General features: G+C 43.8%; 1 protein-coding gene across 1 annotated transcript in view; it reads left to right on the forward strand.

Moving 5' to 3' along the window:
* Window positions 1-17,209, forward strand: part of LOC113024514 (uncharacterized) — a 37,510-nt gene that overhangs the window by 10,148 nt on the left and 10,153 nt on the right. Inside the window, exons 14-48 of the mRNA XM_080303155.1 lie at window positions 3,899-4,026; window positions 4,147-4,274; window positions 4,360-4,477; window positions 4,910-5,128; window positions 5,227-5,397; window positions 5,522-5,671; window positions 5,767-5,831; window positions 6,007-6,136; window positions 6,544-6,623; window positions 6,705-6,834; window positions 6,981-7,171; window positions 7,309-7,399; window positions 7,513-7,636; window positions 7,731-7,918; window positions 8,226-8,387; window positions 8,473-8,609; window positions 9,350-9,492; window positions 9,578-9,672; window positions 9,920-10,706; window positions 11,152-11,179; window positions 11,279-11,363; window positions 11,455-11,601; window positions 11,715-11,926; window positions 12,029-12,132; window positions 12,378-12,496; window positions 12,610-12,765; window positions 13,002-13,216; window positions 13,300-13,385; window positions 13,724-13,860; window positions 13,943-14,068; window positions 14,146-14,336; window positions 14,416-14,510; window positions 16,216-16,343; window positions 16,447-16,574; window positions 16,660-16,777. Coding sequence (XP_080159281.1) covers window positions 3,899-4,026; window positions 4,147-4,274; window positions 4,360-4,477; window positions 4,910-5,128; window positions 5,227-5,397; window positions 5,522-5,671; window positions 5,767-5,831; window positions 6,007-6,136; window positions 6,544-6,623; window positions 6,705-6,834; window positions 6,981-7,171; window positions 7,309-7,399; window positions 7,513-7,636; window positions 7,731-7,918; window positions 8,226-8,387; window positions 8,473-8,609; window positions 9,350-9,492; window positions 9,578-9,672; window positions 9,920-10,706; window positions 11,152-11,179; window positions 11,279-11,363; window positions 11,455-11,601; window positions 11,715-11,926; window positions 12,029-12,132; window positions 12,378-12,496; window positions 12,610-12,765; window positions 13,002-13,216; window positions 13,300-13,385; window positions 13,724-13,860; window positions 13,943-14,068; window positions 14,146-14,336; window positions 14,416-14,510; window positions 16,216-16,343; window positions 16,447-16,574; window positions 16,660-16,777 — 5,312 coding nt within the window. The remainder of the gene's footprint in view (window positions 1-3,898; window positions 4,027-4,146; window positions 4,275-4,359; window positions 4,478-4,909; window positions 5,129-5,226; window positions 5,398-5,521; window positions 5,672-5,766; window positions 5,832-6,006; window positions 6,137-6,543; window positions 6,624-6,704; window positions 6,835-6,980; window positions 7,172-7,308; window positions 7,400-7,512; window positions 7,637-7,730; window positions 7,919-8,225; window positions 8,388-8,472; window positions 8,610-9,349; window positions 9,493-9,577; window positions 9,673-9,919; window positions 10,707-11,151; window positions 11,180-11,278; window positions 11,364-11,454; window positions 11,602-11,714; window positions 11,927-12,028; window positions 12,133-12,377; window positions 12,497-12,609; window positions 12,766-13,001; window positions 13,217-13,299; window positions 13,386-13,723; window positions 13,861-13,942; window positions 14,069-14,145; window positions 14,337-14,415; window positions 14,511-16,215; window positions 16,344-16,446; window positions 16,575-16,659; window positions 16,778-17,209) is intronic.

Consider the following 17,209-nt stretch of genomic DNA (forward strand, 5'->3'; position numbering starts at 1 on the left):
AAGAGAGTCCTGTCTCAGTCAATTATAGATGATGTGAGAGGGAGGGTGTGTGTGTTTAAGGCCCGGATGGCTTGGGGATAGAAGCTCCTCTTGAGTCTCTCTGTCCTTGCCCGGATGATGCGGAACCTTCTACCAGATTGCAGAAGTTGGAACGGGTCCTTCAGTATCTGCGCTGCTCTAGTCCGGCATCTCCTGGTGTAGATGTCCTGAAGCGGGGGGAGAGCAATCCTGCAGGAGCGTTCTGCTGTACCTGTCATGCGCCGCGGCGCGCGTGCACAAAAGGATCCAGACGCAGACTCAGCGCTAACAGAAAAGACACTTTATTATAATAACGAAAGGCGACCCGGGAAAACTAGGGAGCAAAACAAGGAACTAAAAACCCAGGGAAACAAGGACACAAGGAAGCCGGGATCGGGACCGTGGGAGGCTGCAATAGAAAGGGGAGAGGATTACTAGGGAGCCGGGAAGCGGGGAAAACACATCAGGACTGAGTTAGAGTAGGGGGCTTACGATAGAGCGGGACCGTGGGAGCTCGGGAGGGAAGTGTGGCAGTCCGTGAGCAGGAAGTCCGTGGAGATAGCGAATGGGCAAGATGATGCACCAAATGATCCAGTTGAGCCGGATGACAGGCAGGTGGCAGACGCCGAACGCCGGGTCGAAACCTGGACACAAGTAGGCGGATTAAACACAGTTCCAACCAGAAGTGAATGCACGCTTTCGTGGAAGTCTAGTTACCACTGTGAGGTGATTAACAGACTGGCGTGGAGCATCCGTCAGTGCCGGGTTAAGTAGCTCTTCATGTAATCACCGCGATGGAGAGCAGGTGTGTCGGTGTTGGCCCGGCCCGGGGGTGTGGCTACCCGAGCATCACGCATTCCACAGACACAGGACGACGGACCATGACAGTACGGATCACTCTCTGGAGAGCTTTTTGGTCCTTCACACAGCTGTTCCCAAACCACGATGTCATGTTCTGTGTGAGGATGCTCTCCACAGCGCCTGTATAGAAAATCCTGAGGATCTTTGGAGAGACCCTGAACTTCCTCAGTTGTCGTAGGTGATACAGGCGCTGCCTAGCCTTTTTGGTCTGGACCTGAATGTGGGCAGCCCATGTCAGGTCTGAGGAGATGTGGACACCAAGATACTTGAAGGACTGCACCCTCTCCACTGGAGCTCCATTGATGATAATGGGCTTGTAGTCTCTGTGCTGACTCCTTCTGAAGTCCACCACCAGCTCCTTGGTCTTGCCGACATTCAGCTGGAGGTGGTTGTCCTGGCACCATAATGCCAGATTCTTCACTTCGTCCATGTAGGCTGCTTCATCGTTGTTGGAGATGGCACCCAACACCACTGTGTCGTCAGCAAACTTCACAATGGTGTTGGAGCCATGGGTGGCCACACAGTCTGAAGTGTAGAGGGAGTAGAGCAGTGGCGAGAGGACACATCCCTGAGGTGCTCCTGTGTTGATGGTGATGCTGTTAGAGACGCATCTACCCACCCTCACCACCTGAGTTCTGCCAGTGAGGAAGTCCAACACCCATGCACACAGACGGCTGTTAAGTCCCGGATCCCTGAGCTTTGTGAACAGTCTGCAGGGCACTATTGTGTTAAACGCTGAACTGTAATCAACAAACAGCATTCGCACATAGTTACCCTGTTTCTTGTCCACGTGGCTGAGAGTGGTGTGTAGGACGTGGGCGATGGCATCCTCTGTGGATCTGTTGGATCTGTAGGCGAACTGCAGCGGATCTGTGGTGTCTGGGATGGAGGAGGAGATGATGTTCTTCAGCAGCCTCTCAAACACCTTCATTACTACCGAGGTCAGTGCAACTGTTCTTGGGCACAGGGATGATGGTGGATCTTTTGAAGCATGTGGGGACCACAGACTTCGCCAGGGACTTGTTGAAGATATAAGTGAACACACCTGCTAGCTGGTCAGCACAGCAGCGCAGCAGACGGCCGGTGATGCCGTCTGGCCCCGCCGCTTTCCTTGTGTTCACTCTTCAATGCCGCTCGGACGTCATGCTCCGCGATGCTGGTCACCGGTCTCTCGCTGATGACGTCACTGTCCTTGGTAGTCAGGCGGTAGATAGCATTAGCCGCCTGGCTAACCTCAAAACGGGCATAGAACTGATTCAGCTGATTGGTGAATGCAGAGTCGGCGTTGATCGGCGCAGTGTCCCTGGCTTTGTAGTCCGTAATGGTGCGTAGTCCGTGCCACATACTCCGTGTTTCGCCCTGGTGGAAGCGGTACTCCCGGTACCGGCATTTGGCATCTCTCACTGCGCGCCGTATGAGGCCGCTTTGTAGGCGCTCATATCGCCAGTGGCGAGACCCGCGTTGTAGGAGGCGGTCCTGGCGTTTACTGCAGTGCGGATCGATCTGTCCATCCATGGTTTCTGGTTTGGGAAGCAGGGCTACAGCTTTGTAGCCCTGCTTGTATGGCGTGTAGCAGTGATCCAAAATTCGATCCCCCCTCGTTGGACACGAGACATGCTGGTAAAAGTTTGGCATGACTTGTCTGAGGTTCGCTTTGTTAAAGTCTCCTGCTACAATGAGGGCTGCGCCCGGGTCCTTGTTTTGAAGCGAACTCAGCACATCATGTAATTTGGACAAAGCCATACCTATATCTGCTTGGGGTGGGATGTAGACCACCGTGGCGATGACCGAGGTGAACTCACGGGGCAGATAGAAAGGACGGCACTTAATGCTCAGGAACTCCAGATGTGGCGAGCAGCCGCTGGAGAGAGTAGAAATGCTCCTGGCATCACACCACTTTCTGTTTACCATGAAACACACTCCTCCACCTTTGGTTTTGTTCGACTCTGCTGTTCTGTCCACGCGGAGCACAAACAATGAATCCGACGGAGTTACGGCCTGGTCCGGGGGTCAGCCATGTCTCCGTGAAGCACAGAATGTTGCAGTCCGTCATGTCACGTTGGAAGGTGACCCTTGCTCTTAGGTCATCAAGCTTGTTCTCCATGGATTGTACATTGGCCAGTAGGATACTGGGCAGTGGTGCGCGATGCGCCTGCTGTCTCAGTCTGTTCCTAATACCAGCGCGTTTCCCCCGGCGCTTCTTTGTTCTACGCCTCAGATGAGCGGCCCGTCCTTTGTTGTTCTCCGCGCCGCGTAGAATCTCTGGCAGCCAGGAAGGGTCGGGTTTAAAAGTGTCCAAGATTAGATGTGCAACCTTGTCACCGATGTTTACAAGTGATCCGCTGTCGTATACTATAAGACTAGAGGATTTTGGGATGTAAACCAGAGCAAAAAATAAGTAAAAAACAAGAAAAGTGGATAGTCGGAGCGGAGCGGTCAGGAAGGCGTCTGGACGTGGCCGCGCCATCTTGGTTAAAAGACACGAACCTTCAAAATAAAACAGGAAACACAAAGACTGAACACAACACACAAACTTAACACAGACTGGGGGACACAGAACACAGGAACATGAAATGAAAGGAGAGTACAAAAACCCAGAATAAACAAAACCACAGAATAATAATAAACTTAAACATAAACACGGAGTCACAGACTCTGGACCATGACACAAAGATTTTGCCTTTTGTAACTTTGTCTTGATTTAACATTTTTGGATTTTAAATAACTAAAAAAACAGGACAGTTAATGATTGCTTTAACTTTAAGGAAATTATATTTGCTTATATTTAGACCAATCGGCAGACTGTTGGATAACATTGTTTATTCCAGTAAAATCTGCCAGCTACTGTAGTAACAGTTTGTTATGGGCAGCATTTTTTATTACTTACTTTCTAGATTTGACTTCGAGAATTTACAGCAATTTAAAAAAGGCTATGCTGGAGTAAAATTACTATAGATTATATTTTTATTTATTCTGATCTTTATCATTAGTGTTTATTGTTCACATCTTTTTTTTCTAGCCTCAAATCCAAAGTGTTACTTCCCCAGCGACTCACAACTGAATTCCACAGCTTGGTTTGCTCAGTACATCGGGTCTTTCGTCTCTTTCCTCACTCTGGACGATGTTGTGACATTTGGATCTGAGTCGGTAAATAATCAACATTGGTGGAAATTTTGAACTGACGCTTTTCTACTTGGATTCAAATGCAGCAAAAAAACAGTTGATAATTTCATGACCTACAGACGTGCTTTTCTCCCCTCCTTGCAGGTCATTCAGGTCTTCACAGTGAACCTTCAGAACATCGCTCTTTTCAACACCTCTGTCTTACCTGCAAACCTCACAAAGTACTACACCACCCTTTTGTATCAACAGGACAGCAACTTCAACCCCTTACTGTGAGTTTAAATCTATACAATATGTTGCGTTCTCCAGCCACAAATCCTGCATTTTTCTGTAAGTGTTGTTTAACCTTCTTTGCAGCCTTCCTATCTTGTTTCGGTGTGTCGCTCCTGGTCCAGCATTTACCCAACTGAGTCCAAGCAACACTTTGATAGTTCTGCAGAATCTCACAGTTCTCTGTACGAACCTGGACCCACAAGTAAGAAACATTTAAAGAAAAGAAAAACAGCTATTTGTGCAGTCTGCTGCAAAAACCTAACTACATTCAATACAGGATAGGTAAGGTCAACTAGACGTGAATGTTATAAGATTTCAATCTTTCAGAGATTCAGCATCTTGCCTGGTATTTTGGTAAAAAGTAGTTTATTATTTCCTTAAATTTGTCACCCACATAAAATTGGGTTTAGTTTCACTTGCAGGCTCCTGTTTTGAATCTGATGTTTATTATTTAGAGTGGTGTAGAGCTCTTTGTTCTGGCGGTATGTGATTTTAAGAAGGGTGAAATGGAAAGATGAATAAAAGAGCACTAAGCTCTCCTTTTATTAACTTGATAAAGTTTTGTTCCCCAGAATATTTACACTGTAGACATAAATTTGACTCTACTGACAAAGTTTTTCTCACACATGTGAAGGTCACAGCTGCTTTGGCAGGTAACTTTGGTCAGAACATTGACTCCACAGTCATTTCTGCCCTCGGCAGCCAAAGCACTGGCATGTCGCTGAATCAGATCAGCTCAATCAAACCCCAGGACTTAATAAACTCCATCGGCACTCTCTCCACTGTGACGGGCTGGAGCGAAGGCCAGGCCATGACCATCATCCAGTCTCTGCTGTCTTCGGGCATCATACAGGTTGCAGATTTTAGACTGAATCCTGACTTTAGAAAAATCAAAGTCATCTTTGTGGTCATGTTCACTTATGCGTGTGCTGCTTCCATCCTTTCCACCAGATCAACAGCTCATCATCGCTGATAAGTCTGGGCACTCTCATCATTGGTGTACCTTCCAGAGTGTTCTTGAGCATCTCTGGTAATCAGCTGATAAGTGCCTCCCAAACTCCTTCACTGGTGGCAAACCTCCTTTCTGGTCCTCAGATCATCCAGCAGGTCTTTGTCAGTCAGGTATGACAGGTTTTCTGTTATAACTTGAGCATGATTTGAACTGCACACTTCCATCAGCTGCTTTGGATAAAGATAGAAAGCTTTCCACAGAGAGTTAACTCACAATGCTTCCATCTTCTCTCAGATCATATCAGTGAACACCAGCAGCGTGCAAGTGATCCAGAACGTTCCCAATGACCTGGCCACTGAGATCCCTCGATCCCTGCTGGTGGGCTTCTCCAGTAGCAACGACGTTATAACCATACTCAACAGAAAGGAATGGAAACCGCAGCAGGTAGAAGATGAAACCCTCAGCTTAGTTTTTATTCTCGTGTTGTGCTACATGCCTGTTATTACAGACTCTTTTTGTTTGTTTGTTTGTTTTGTTAGGCTGAATTGTTCTTTGAGTCGGTAGCTACAGAGAGCGCCTCTGCACAGCTGGGAGGTCCAAACAAGTGAGTTCAAATCAGTCTGGGAGATCAATCAAATCAATCAAAACAACCTGCAAATGGGTTTGAGTAGAGCTAACAATGTGTGTGTGTGTGTGTGTGTGTGTGTGTGTGTGTGTGTGTGTGTGTGTGTGTGTGTGTGTGTGTGTGTGTGTGTGTGTGTGTGTGTGTGTGTGTGTAGTTTGTCATCCTCTGTGCTTCAAGGGTTCACATGCACTGGAGCGAGGAACATTGGCAATGGGCAAGTCAAGAACCTGATCAAAGCCTGTCGGAGGTCAGGCAGCAGGAAGGTTAAACTAGTGGAGTCTCAGGTACAGTGTTCAAGGCATTTATGGGATATTTAAAATCTCCTTCATATCTGCTCAAATATTAAAAAGTGAACATATTGGACATCAAAGGAGAAACTAACAATTGTTTAAAACACACTTAAAACAATATATACATACCCTGTGAATCGGGTTATATAGATTACACCGTATATAACTCTGGCACATAGAGTTAGGGTAATAAATGTTTGAACAAAGATGCAATTTTTGCATGTTGCAGCTGCACACCACCACAGTGGATTAAAGTGCAGACTTCCAGCTTTGGTGGAGAAGGCAAATTACAAAAATGCGTTACCATCCAACAAGTCATGGAGCTTTCTTACACATGTTCTCCGTCATAAACGGGGACGATACAAGGTGCTAATTATTTTGCCTTTTTTTTTAATCAACAGCTGACCTGCATGTACACTTACATTAAAGACGATGCTGCCAACTTCAACCTCTACCCTCCAGATGTGCTGCTGTATTATGAGTAAGAATCCTGTCTGTTTGTTCTGAATTAAAGCTGAATGGTGGATGCTACAGCTTGTCACACTTGTGTTTCCTCTTGCAGTTACTCACTGGTGCCGCAGGCCAGCTGCAGGGCCTATTTCACAGAGTTGGGAAATGCAGACTTCTCTGTCTTCTCTGCAGCGCTCAGCTACAAGCGCACTGCCCTGTTTGAAAACGCAAAGAGCTGCTTGGTGAGTCCTCGAACCACAAATCACTTCTTGAGCTCTAAAGATTAGATGTATTAATAATTGCATGAAATGGAAATAACTGTCATCACACCAAGGTTTTGTTTAATGTTTTGAGTTGAAATGAATTTCTGTTTCTTTTATTTTCAAAGGGCATAACAAACACAAGCTTAACTAAAGATGAAATATCAGTATTGGGAAACATGTGCTGCATCCTGGATGCGTCCTACATCCTAAACTCAGATTCATCCATCTTGGAAAATCTCAAAAGCTGCCCCAGCCTCACTTCTGCTCAAGCAGCTGCTGTTCAGGCTCAAATGACTAATGGCAACACAAGATATGGGTACGCAAAACGCTTCACCGCTGTGGCAGATTTTCATTCCTGTTTGTTTGTTTCCTTGTCAGCAGATTTACATTTTTACATTTGGCCCTTTCTGTCCTTCATAATAATAATCACCGTTCTGTTTTCGTGATAACCAGAGCTCCTTCAGTGTGGACTGAGCAAACTCTGAAAGACCTCGGGATGCTGCCGCTGTATATGTCTTCAACCTTCTATGATCACTTCAACACTGTGAGTAATACATGACCGCAAACATTTACATTTTTTGATTTTGGTTTCTGTTTTTTGCTGTTAACCTTGTTCTTTATGCGCATTTCCTTCTTTCCCTTTGTTCTTGTGAGCAGAAAACAAAGAACAACTACTTGAGGTACTTCCTGGGTGTTCTCAAGGAAAACAACGTGGACAGTCAGAAGATCGGGGAGCTGAAGAGCGCAATAAGGATGTCCATTCCTAATGAGGAATCTACAGGTTGGTTTCTTTCTGTCAACTGCTTGGTCCATGTATTAGAATCCAGAGAGAATTTACTGTTTAACCAAAAATTGTTTCTCTTTCTGTGTTTCAGCCACTGACTGCACTTTGGGATTCATAAACCGTGTGACTCTCGTTAATCTAATATTCCCCTTAAACTATGATATAAATCAGTTCACCAGCTGCCTCAATTCCACCATTGTCAAAGACAACTTGGATGCCCTCGTTAACCAGGTGCAGGAGCAGAACTACACAAAGATTGTTCTCAGCAAGTTGCAAGAGGTAAGTGGCAAAAAAACTCCTGGAGCCTATCCCAGCTGGCATAGATTTAGAGGCAGGTTAGGCCCCTCCTGGAGAGCAGGTTTAACACACAGAAGCATTCAGAAAAACATAACACACATTCTGACCTACGGTCAGTTTAAAATCAGTATTCGACCAAACCCCGTGCATGTTTTTGGACTTTGGAACGAAGCATGAGAACCAGCACAGACACAGGGAGGGCATGCAAAGTCTGCAACGCTGACAACTTCTATTATTTAAGCTTTTGCTATCTAAATTTGAGTCTAAATATCTTCTGACTTTTTTATAGGCTTACAGTGCCAGCGGCATCATCCCAGAAGATCAGGTTCAGATCTTAGGAGCAATGTCCCGTAGTGCCACAATGGAAGACATCAACATGTGGACTATTATTCAGATCGACACACTCGCTTCTTTGATGGATGCTTCAAACGGGCCGTGGGACCCGGTTCTGGTGAGCAAACAGAAGAAAAAATCTGAACGTGAGCTTACTTTACATGCTTGTGTCTTCACACCGATGCTTGGTTCTCCTCATCAAGGCCAAAGCCATCATCTCCAAGTATCTGAGTGTAAAGGGGAACAGTCTCGGCAGTGTGGAGCTCAACGCCATTGGAGGACCAAACCTGTGCGCCCTGGATGTTGTTGTTATCAGGAACATTTCGGTTGAAAGCATCAAGTAAGGCGTCAGAGCTGTGACTGTGCATGAGTGTGTGTGTGTTTGGAGGTTATTTTTACATCACATTAGCAGCAGGTTCTCAGAGTTTTACCCCTAATACTGCTGGATAAACAGAAACTCACTCAGGAACAAGGTCACACGGAGCTCAAATTTTCACTCGCGACAGGGAAGCAATTGTCTCCAACCCATTTCAACTTGCTTTCCCCCTGTAGGTTGTTTTTATTGGTTACACACATGAATATTCATAGAGCTTGTTGCTGTATTACCTATGAGAAATTACTATAACTGGTTACAAAGTGTGATTGTGTTGTGCAAGCGTGATTATACATTGTGTGTGGTTATATGATGGGAGTGCAGCTCTCCCAGATTGTTGTTGGTAGAATCTGTTCTTCTCAAGGCTGCTTGTTCCCTTTATCAATGTCATGCACGTAGTCATATGCGTAGGTTACCTAGATAGCAAGCAGAAGCATTCTAGCTTTCTAAATGGCATTGTGTAGGTTTTTAAATGGCAACCTACAACACGTACATTAAACCTAACACAGGTAATATCTGGAAGGTACAAGAACATGTTGGCTAAAGGTCTGTCAGGGATCCTGTACTTACAAAGGCAGGTGAACCCACATAAATCTTTAAATTATTATTTAGATAACTAGAAAAAAAAAGTCTGATTTAATGATAAATAATGTTATATGAATTCCATAAACTCAACACACCATTCCTGTGTGTTTTATCTCCTGCAGGAACGCCGATGCTCTGGACATATCCAGCTGCACCACTGAGAAAAAGCAAGAACTGTTTTCCCTCACATATGAAGCATTTATCCCAGACAAACACTCAATCACTATCTCCACTTCCAGTTACCAGCTCATACAATCTTACCTACGTAAGCAAACAGACCCGCATTCAAAAAAAGCATCATTTAAACAGCTGAAAGTTAACGTACCATTAATTTTTTTCCATTCTTGCAGCGGGTGCAGATCTTAGGTTTATCCAAGATTTAGTGTCTGCCAATATCAGTATGGACGTCCCGATCTTCACTGGGCTGCTTGAGAGTGTTATACAGGTCAGTGCTGCATGTCTGCACTTTGAATTCTGAATTTTAGACTAATTTTGAAAAAAGGTTTTTATTTTTTTTATTTATTTTGGGGTGGGGGTCTTGCATCATAGTTCCTCAATTTATTTACTTCACTCAAACCATTAGATGGGGCTGATAAGTTGTAAAACTAAATTGTTTTTTGGTTCTGTCAAAGAATAAAGTAAGTGTGTTTATTTGCTCATACGATAAAATGTGTCTGCTCTGTTCTCCATAGAACCTGACTGTTAGTGATGTTAAAGGTCTTCTTGGCACCAACCTCCCACTTTTGAAGTCGTATGAAAATGTGACAGTGGTGCAAACCTGGATCAGTTCACAGTTTCAGTCCGATCTTAATGGTCTGGGAGTGGGGCTTACAGGAGGCAAGGTTAGCCCCACCACCACCACTACATCAGACACATCATCAACAACATCAGGGGCAACTTCATCGATAACATCGGGGCCAAATTCATCAACAACATCAGGGGCAACTTCATCGATAACATCGGGGCCAAATTCATCAACAACATCAGGGGCAACTTCATCGATAACATCGGGGCCAAATTCATCAACCACATCAGGGGCAACTTCATCGATAACATCGGGGCCAAATTCATCAACAACATCAGGGGCAACTTCATCGATAACATCGGGGCCAAATTCATCAACAACATCAGGGGCAACTTCAACGATAACATCGGGGCCAAATTCATCAACAACATCAGGGGCAACTTCATCGATAACATCGGGGCCAAATTCATCAACAACATCAGGGGCAACTTCATCGATAACATCGGGGCCAAATTCATCAACAACATCAGGGGCAACTTCATCGATAACATCGGGGCCAAATTCATCAACAACATCAGGGGCAACTTCATCGATAACATCGGGGCCAAATTCATCAACAACATCAGGGGCAACTTCATTGACATCATTGGGGACAACTTCAACAACCACATCAGGGGCAACTTCATTGACATCATTGGGGACAACTTCAACAACTGGATCCAGCAGCACCACGCGTAAGTATTACAAAAGGTAGCATGGGGTAAAATATTCAAAGACACCTCAGATAAAGCAGCAGTACCCAAGCAGGGCCCAAGTGTTAATCGAGAGCACAAGAAGTAAGGGAGGCCGAAATAAAGCAGGAAAACATGAAATGTTAAGCTAGCGGTGGACCTTCTGCTGCAGATTCAATCTTTTAATTGCTCATTTTAACATTTTGTCTCATATCCTGCTGTTTTGTTACGAGTATGTAGAGATCATCTTACATCAGAAGCACTGACAAGAAAAACAAAACAAAACAAAAAACACATTGGTGGTGAAAGGGAACTTGGTTTTTACTTGCGAGATCTGCAGTGTGATTAATGATGGCAGCATGAAATCTCATATCCTGCTGTGTTGATGCATAAAATGTAATTTTTTGTCAATTTATAACTTTTTTCCTCTCTTTTTTTTGTGGTACAGCAACAGATATCTGTATCGGTTTGAACAGGTAGGATTTACACGAACCTGTTGGAGAGTTTACTTTTTATGCAACGTTGTCCCAGATGTCAACAAAGTACCAATCACATGTTTTATTTTGAAACCACAGAACAGCAGTTCAGCTCCAACTCACCAGTGCACAGACGAGCGGAAACCTCTGTGACTTGGCCGTTGAGCAACTGGCTTGTGCCTCGGTAAGAGCGTCACATAAGTCAACAGCCGTCTGTGATTCAGCTCGTTTTCACTTTCACTGTGGAGTCTAAACTGTTCTCTGTCGTCACGCAGCTGTCAACAATAACAGCAGAACAGCTGGCAATGATACTGAAGTGCAACCGCTACTCCAGCTCGAGTGGGTCCAAATCTGTCTGGAAACTTGTCCTCTCCGAAACCTCTCAGGTCCTGGACCAGGCTCTGGATCTGCTCGTCAACACGGTATGAAAGCATTACACAATATTTTGTAAGACGAGAAGAACCTTCTGCAAACCGTCTGTTGTTGAAAGATAAGAAAAGTCAGTAGTTACATCACATTTTGATCTTTGTTATAGACTCTGGACGCCAACAACCCAGCAGTGTCCGTGATTCTGGACACCATACAAGAACTCCGAATAGATACTGTCAACACGGCCACCCTCAATAATCTAACCTTCATCCAGACGTGGTTTGGCCGCCGCCTTCTCCCATTTCTGCCAGCTGTTTCACCTGACTTCCTTTCATATATGGCCACAAGGGAACTTACTTGCAGCTCCTACCAGGCCATGTAAGAAATTAAGACCATAAAATTACATCAAATGTGACTGCCTTTCTTGGTATACCAAAAGCCTGCCATTTTTTAATTAACCTAATCCCAATTTCAATTCAGTCAGCAGATTTTGAGTCAACTCCGGCCACAATTGACGTTTGCCAGGCAGGTGTCTGTCTACACGCACTTCATTAAGGTTTTCCTGACCAGGAACAACAGCACAGGTACACTGCTGTATTACAGCCCAGTAACAATCAATGGCAGCCTATTAACAGTTACAGTCTATGTATTGTTCACGTCACATCTGAATTAATCCAACATTCACACATGTTGATAGAATTGGTGGGATTCAGGAATACAGTAATCCAGGGTGGTCACGTGTATTGCAAAGTGACATAACAATGTATGATAGATGCTTTTCCTTCAGCACAATAAAGCTGGATTTCCTCTGTGTGTGTTTGTGGTTCAGACCCCGCCTGCAGCTCAGGCATTGCCACCAGTGCACAATGGCTGCAGGTGAACATGGGAGGTTTTGCCTATCTTGCGACGTTCCAGGACATTCAGACGATCTACTCCAACTTCTCAGCGGTGCGTTATGATGCACTGCATTTTCTGTCTTTACATCTGTTTTCTTGTGGGGTGGGGTTTCCCTCTGTGATAACCACAACTGTCACTGACAACATGTGTGTTTGCATATGCAGATGGAAGCCCTGTCACAGCTCACGGTCAGACAGCTAGCCGAGGTGTCCACAACACCTGGACAGCTCACAACTTCTGAGCAAGTCAACATGGTGATGAAATATGTGCCTGACCAGTCTCTGGCTGCCTTCTTTGATGATTTCTCATCTGTTCTCCTGGTGAGCATACATCATGTTATAAAGTCACCTGGTGTGTTTTGTTGATACTAGAGGTCAAGTCAAGCTGAGTTTATCTGTTCATCACATGTAAAACATTCATACGTTTTGTGTTTGTTTGCAATGATGGTAAACTCTAACATTTTTCTGGTTAGTCTTCTCACACAGAAGTTGAAGAAGGTCCTGTTACACCTGTTACATCTAAAAAACATGATTATTACTTTTGGTTTTTTCTACAGGCTCCTGAAGACGCATTGCCTTCAGTCGTGAGGTCAGCCATGTTGCAAGTTGTGTTTGATCGTGCAAACCTCTCCCTTCCTTCGATGAGTGATGCGGACGTAGAGGTGTGGCTTACCTCCCGGCTGCCACCTCTGCTGGTACAACTTTCACCAGGACAAGTTGCACCTTACTTCGGAATACTCGCAGGACGGAGCTGCAGCATTGAGCAGCTGGGGTGAGCACAAAGCTTCAAGCACCATATATGGAAGTATTTAAGCAATCTGACTGGAAATAAACCTTTGCATTTTTTTGTTTCAGTGTACTGAACCTGAACATGACTATCTCAACGCTCAGCACAGACACACAGCAGAAAATCTATGATCAAATCCTCCAGACCCTCGGAGGTAAAGCTAACCCAGGAAACCAGTAAACTCAGCTTTAATTTTTTTTGTTGGATGCTTTATGAAATTGGGCTGTAACATTCCTGTAAGCGAGTAGCCCATTCACATTTCTTAACATAATGGCTGCCAGCCTTGTGAAAGTGAGAGAGGAGTCAGACATTGAGTTTTCTCCTATGCTCGCTCTTGTTATTTTTTCATTAAACATGTATGTTTGTCACATTTTATGTGAATACAACAACAAGTAAAACTTTATTTATTTATTTTATTCCAGATGGCTTAACAAAGCATGAGGCAAAGTTCCAATATTATAACCTAGTTTGTGTCTCCACCTTTTCCTCTAGGTCCAACACCTCTCCGCTGCTACAGTGACAGCTACAACACCAGTTTCTATGGTTTCCTGGAGCAATCTTTCATGGGTTTCCAGTTTCCCAACCTCACCGCCTTCCTGTCGCTCATGCCTCCTGACAGAATGAGTCTGGTGTGTTGACTTGAAAGATATCAGGAGTAAATATGATAAAGCAAGAGGGGAATGTCTTAATTTTCGTCTTCTAATCTTCTAGATCATAAATTCCATCCCTCCATCGGAGCTTGGGGATTATCTACGACGTCCTAATGTTGTCGACAACAACGCACAGCTCTGCATGCTCTTCAACAGCTACAGCCAGACACCACAGTTTCTAGAAACTGTACGTAGCCCAAGGCACAAGCAGAAATGCAAACACAATGCAATGATTAAACACATTAATCTGTGCATTGCCTCCAGGAGTCTCTGCCGGAAGCGGTGAGGCGCTACATCCTGCCCTGCGTCTGGCCCATGGCCCTCAGCAGCACCCAAACGTTGGAGGTGGATGCTTGGTTTGACCAACGCCTCAAGAACTACTTGCCCTTCCTCACAAAGAGCCTGATCAGTCCCAGTGTCATAAACAGCACCTCCTGCCTGGCCTTCCAAAAACTGTGTGTTTTACTACAGCACTAAATCCTGCTTTATATGTTTTTTTGTTTTGTGTTCTGATTTAAATTTGTTGTGTTTCAGTGTCTCAGTCCTTGGGGTATACAACTACACTACTGCTGACTTTGTGAGGGGAGACGTGTACAACACCATCAGGACTTACCTTTACGTCGGCTCAAGTAAGTCTTTCAAGAATGCCAGGGTCAAGGATCAAGTGGGATGCTAATTCAAGTGGGGGGAAAAGACATTGATCAAATGATATTCTACATGAAACTGAACAGCAACCACATGTCACCTAAAAGCACAACTGCCTGAGCACAATTTAAATTAAAAGGAAAATTTAGTTGTACACAAAATTCAGGTAATTGCAATTTTTTTCAGTTTCCCTTCATTTTGCAGCACCATAGATTGCTGTGCTTTGGACATATCTGTATATACCTAATACTTCATTTTATTAAAGATGAAAGACTTTAGACAGTTTAGTAGGTAGAACAGTGGTAGTACAAAATGGCAATAGAGTACACATACAGTATAAATACGTTAAAAGCAAGACAGCATCAATCTTTCACTGATGCTTGTCCCCGTCATCATTCTTAATAAGGTTCAAAGACTTTGTCTTTTATAACTTTGTCCTGCTTTAATATTTTTCAATTTTAAATAAACCATAAGGACATCTTATTTTCGATTTGCTTATATTTAGACCAATCGGCAAACTGTTGGATCACAATGTTAATTCCAGTAAAACCTGCCAGCTACTGTAGTAACAGTTTGTTATGGTCATCATTTTTTATTGCTTACTTTTTACATTTGACTTCAAGAATTCACAGCAATTAAAAAAACGCTACGCTGGAGTAAAATGATTATAGATTGTAGAGCAGGGCGATATGATCAAAAATATTTATCACGATATACATTTGAAAATTTGCGATAACAATATAACTGACGATATAATTGACACTTGACAAAATACTTTATAAGTCCACGACTTTATTCGTGCAAAAAAACAAATCAACGTATTTTCACTTAAACAAGCAGCTGTTTTTTATGAGCATTAAAGTTATATAAAAATTTAACAGTGCAAATGCAAATTCCTTGCTGACAGTTTAACCAAAAGGCATTTCCAGTACAAATTGGCCGACATATCCTCAGCATAACCATGTATAATATCCACAAAACTTAAAAAGAGGTTATACACACACAATACGGTAATATTATGTTGAAGCACAGCACATATCACTCCGCGAGGCTCCTGCCTACGATAGCCGTAATGCTCCAACAATCCATCAAGCGGTGCGGGTTCGTAGCTTAGCAAAGTTGTACTAAAACATTTCACAGATTTTCGAGCGCCATGTACCACATAAAATCGTTTTGAGGTCAGTAAATACAACCAGAATTCATACATAAGGCACATGGGGTTATAAGGGGCACTGTCGATTTTCAGAAAAAATTTTCAGAAAAGGATTGATTTTAAGTGTGCCGTATTTTCCAAAAAACACGGTAATAACAACAGCCTGCTAGCATGCTCTACCAAAAATAGTGCTTTGTTGTGTATCTGACGGACGAAAGCTAAACAATTTCCACACCACTGAAGTTGCAGCATTTTTACAAACCAATTCTGGTTTATCCGTTTCATTCAACGATCCGCTTTCACCCTTCTCATTCTCTGTCGGCGGCACGCTTTTTCCGCCATGTGCGTATTAAAAAAAGGCACTGCGCATGCGCGTTTTACCCATATTCTATTGCGATATTTAATTTTCTTATCATTGCCTGACATTATACCGGTATTACCGTGAATGCTATGATATGGCCCAGCCCTAATAGATTGTATTTTTATTTATTCTGAACTTTATCATTATTATTTATTGTTAACATCTTTTTTTTTAGCCTCAAATCCAAAGTGTTACTTCCCCAGCAACCCACAACTGAATTCCACAGCTTGGTTTGCTCAGTACATCGGGTCTTTCGTCTCTTTCCTCACTCTGGACGATGTTGTGGCATTTGGATCTCAGTCGGTAAAGAATCAACATTGGCGTAAATTTTGAACTGACGCTGATTTTTTTTTCTACTTGGATTCATTTCATGACCTACAGATGTGCTTTTCTCCCCTCCCTGCAGGTCATTCAGATCTTCACAGTGAACCTTCAGAACATCGCTCTTTTCAACACCTCTTTCTTACCTGCAAACCTCACAAAGTACTACACCACCCTTTTATATCAACAGGACAGCAACTTCAACCCCTTACTGTGAGTTTAAATCTATACAATATGTTGTGTTCTCCAGCCACAAATCCTGCATTTTTCTGTAAGTGTTGTTTAACCTTCTTTGCAGCCTTCCTATCTTGTTTCGGTGTGTCGCTCCTGGTCCAGCATTTACCCAACTGAGTCCAAGCGACAGTATGATAGTTCTGAAGAATCTCACAGTTCTCTGTACGGACCTGGACCCACAAGTAAGAAACATTTAAAGAAAAGAAAAACAGCTATTTGTGCAGTCTGCTGCTAAAATGAATAGTTATGTCTATAACTTCTGTTCCTTGAAGGAGAGGAACGAGGTACAACACATAAGTATAGGATATCACGCCCTTGCATGTCCTGGCTGAAGAAACCTTTATTCACGCCTGTGGTGACATGTGCACAACCCCGCCTGGACTGTCATCACAGTCATCCCTCAGTTTGATAGCCGCTCTTCACCGACCCAAACTGCTCAGTGGGGCCACCTTGTGTTGTACCTTGTTCCTCTCCTTCGGGGAACAGAAATTATAGACAACTATTCATTCCCTTTCAGTCGATTTACTCGGTACAACACATGGGACATACATACACGCCCTGCAGAGCAACCAGAATTGAACCACCACCACCTTAGTGTGCGGTAGACCCAGCAT

Source organism: Astatotilapia calliptera, chromosome 6, assembly GCF_964374335.1.
Source record: "Astatotilapia calliptera chromosome 6, fAstCal68.1, whole genome shotgun sequence".
Lineage (NCBI taxonomy): Eukaryota > Metazoa > Chordata > Actinopteri > Cichliformes > Cichlidae > Astatotilapia > Astatotilapia calliptera.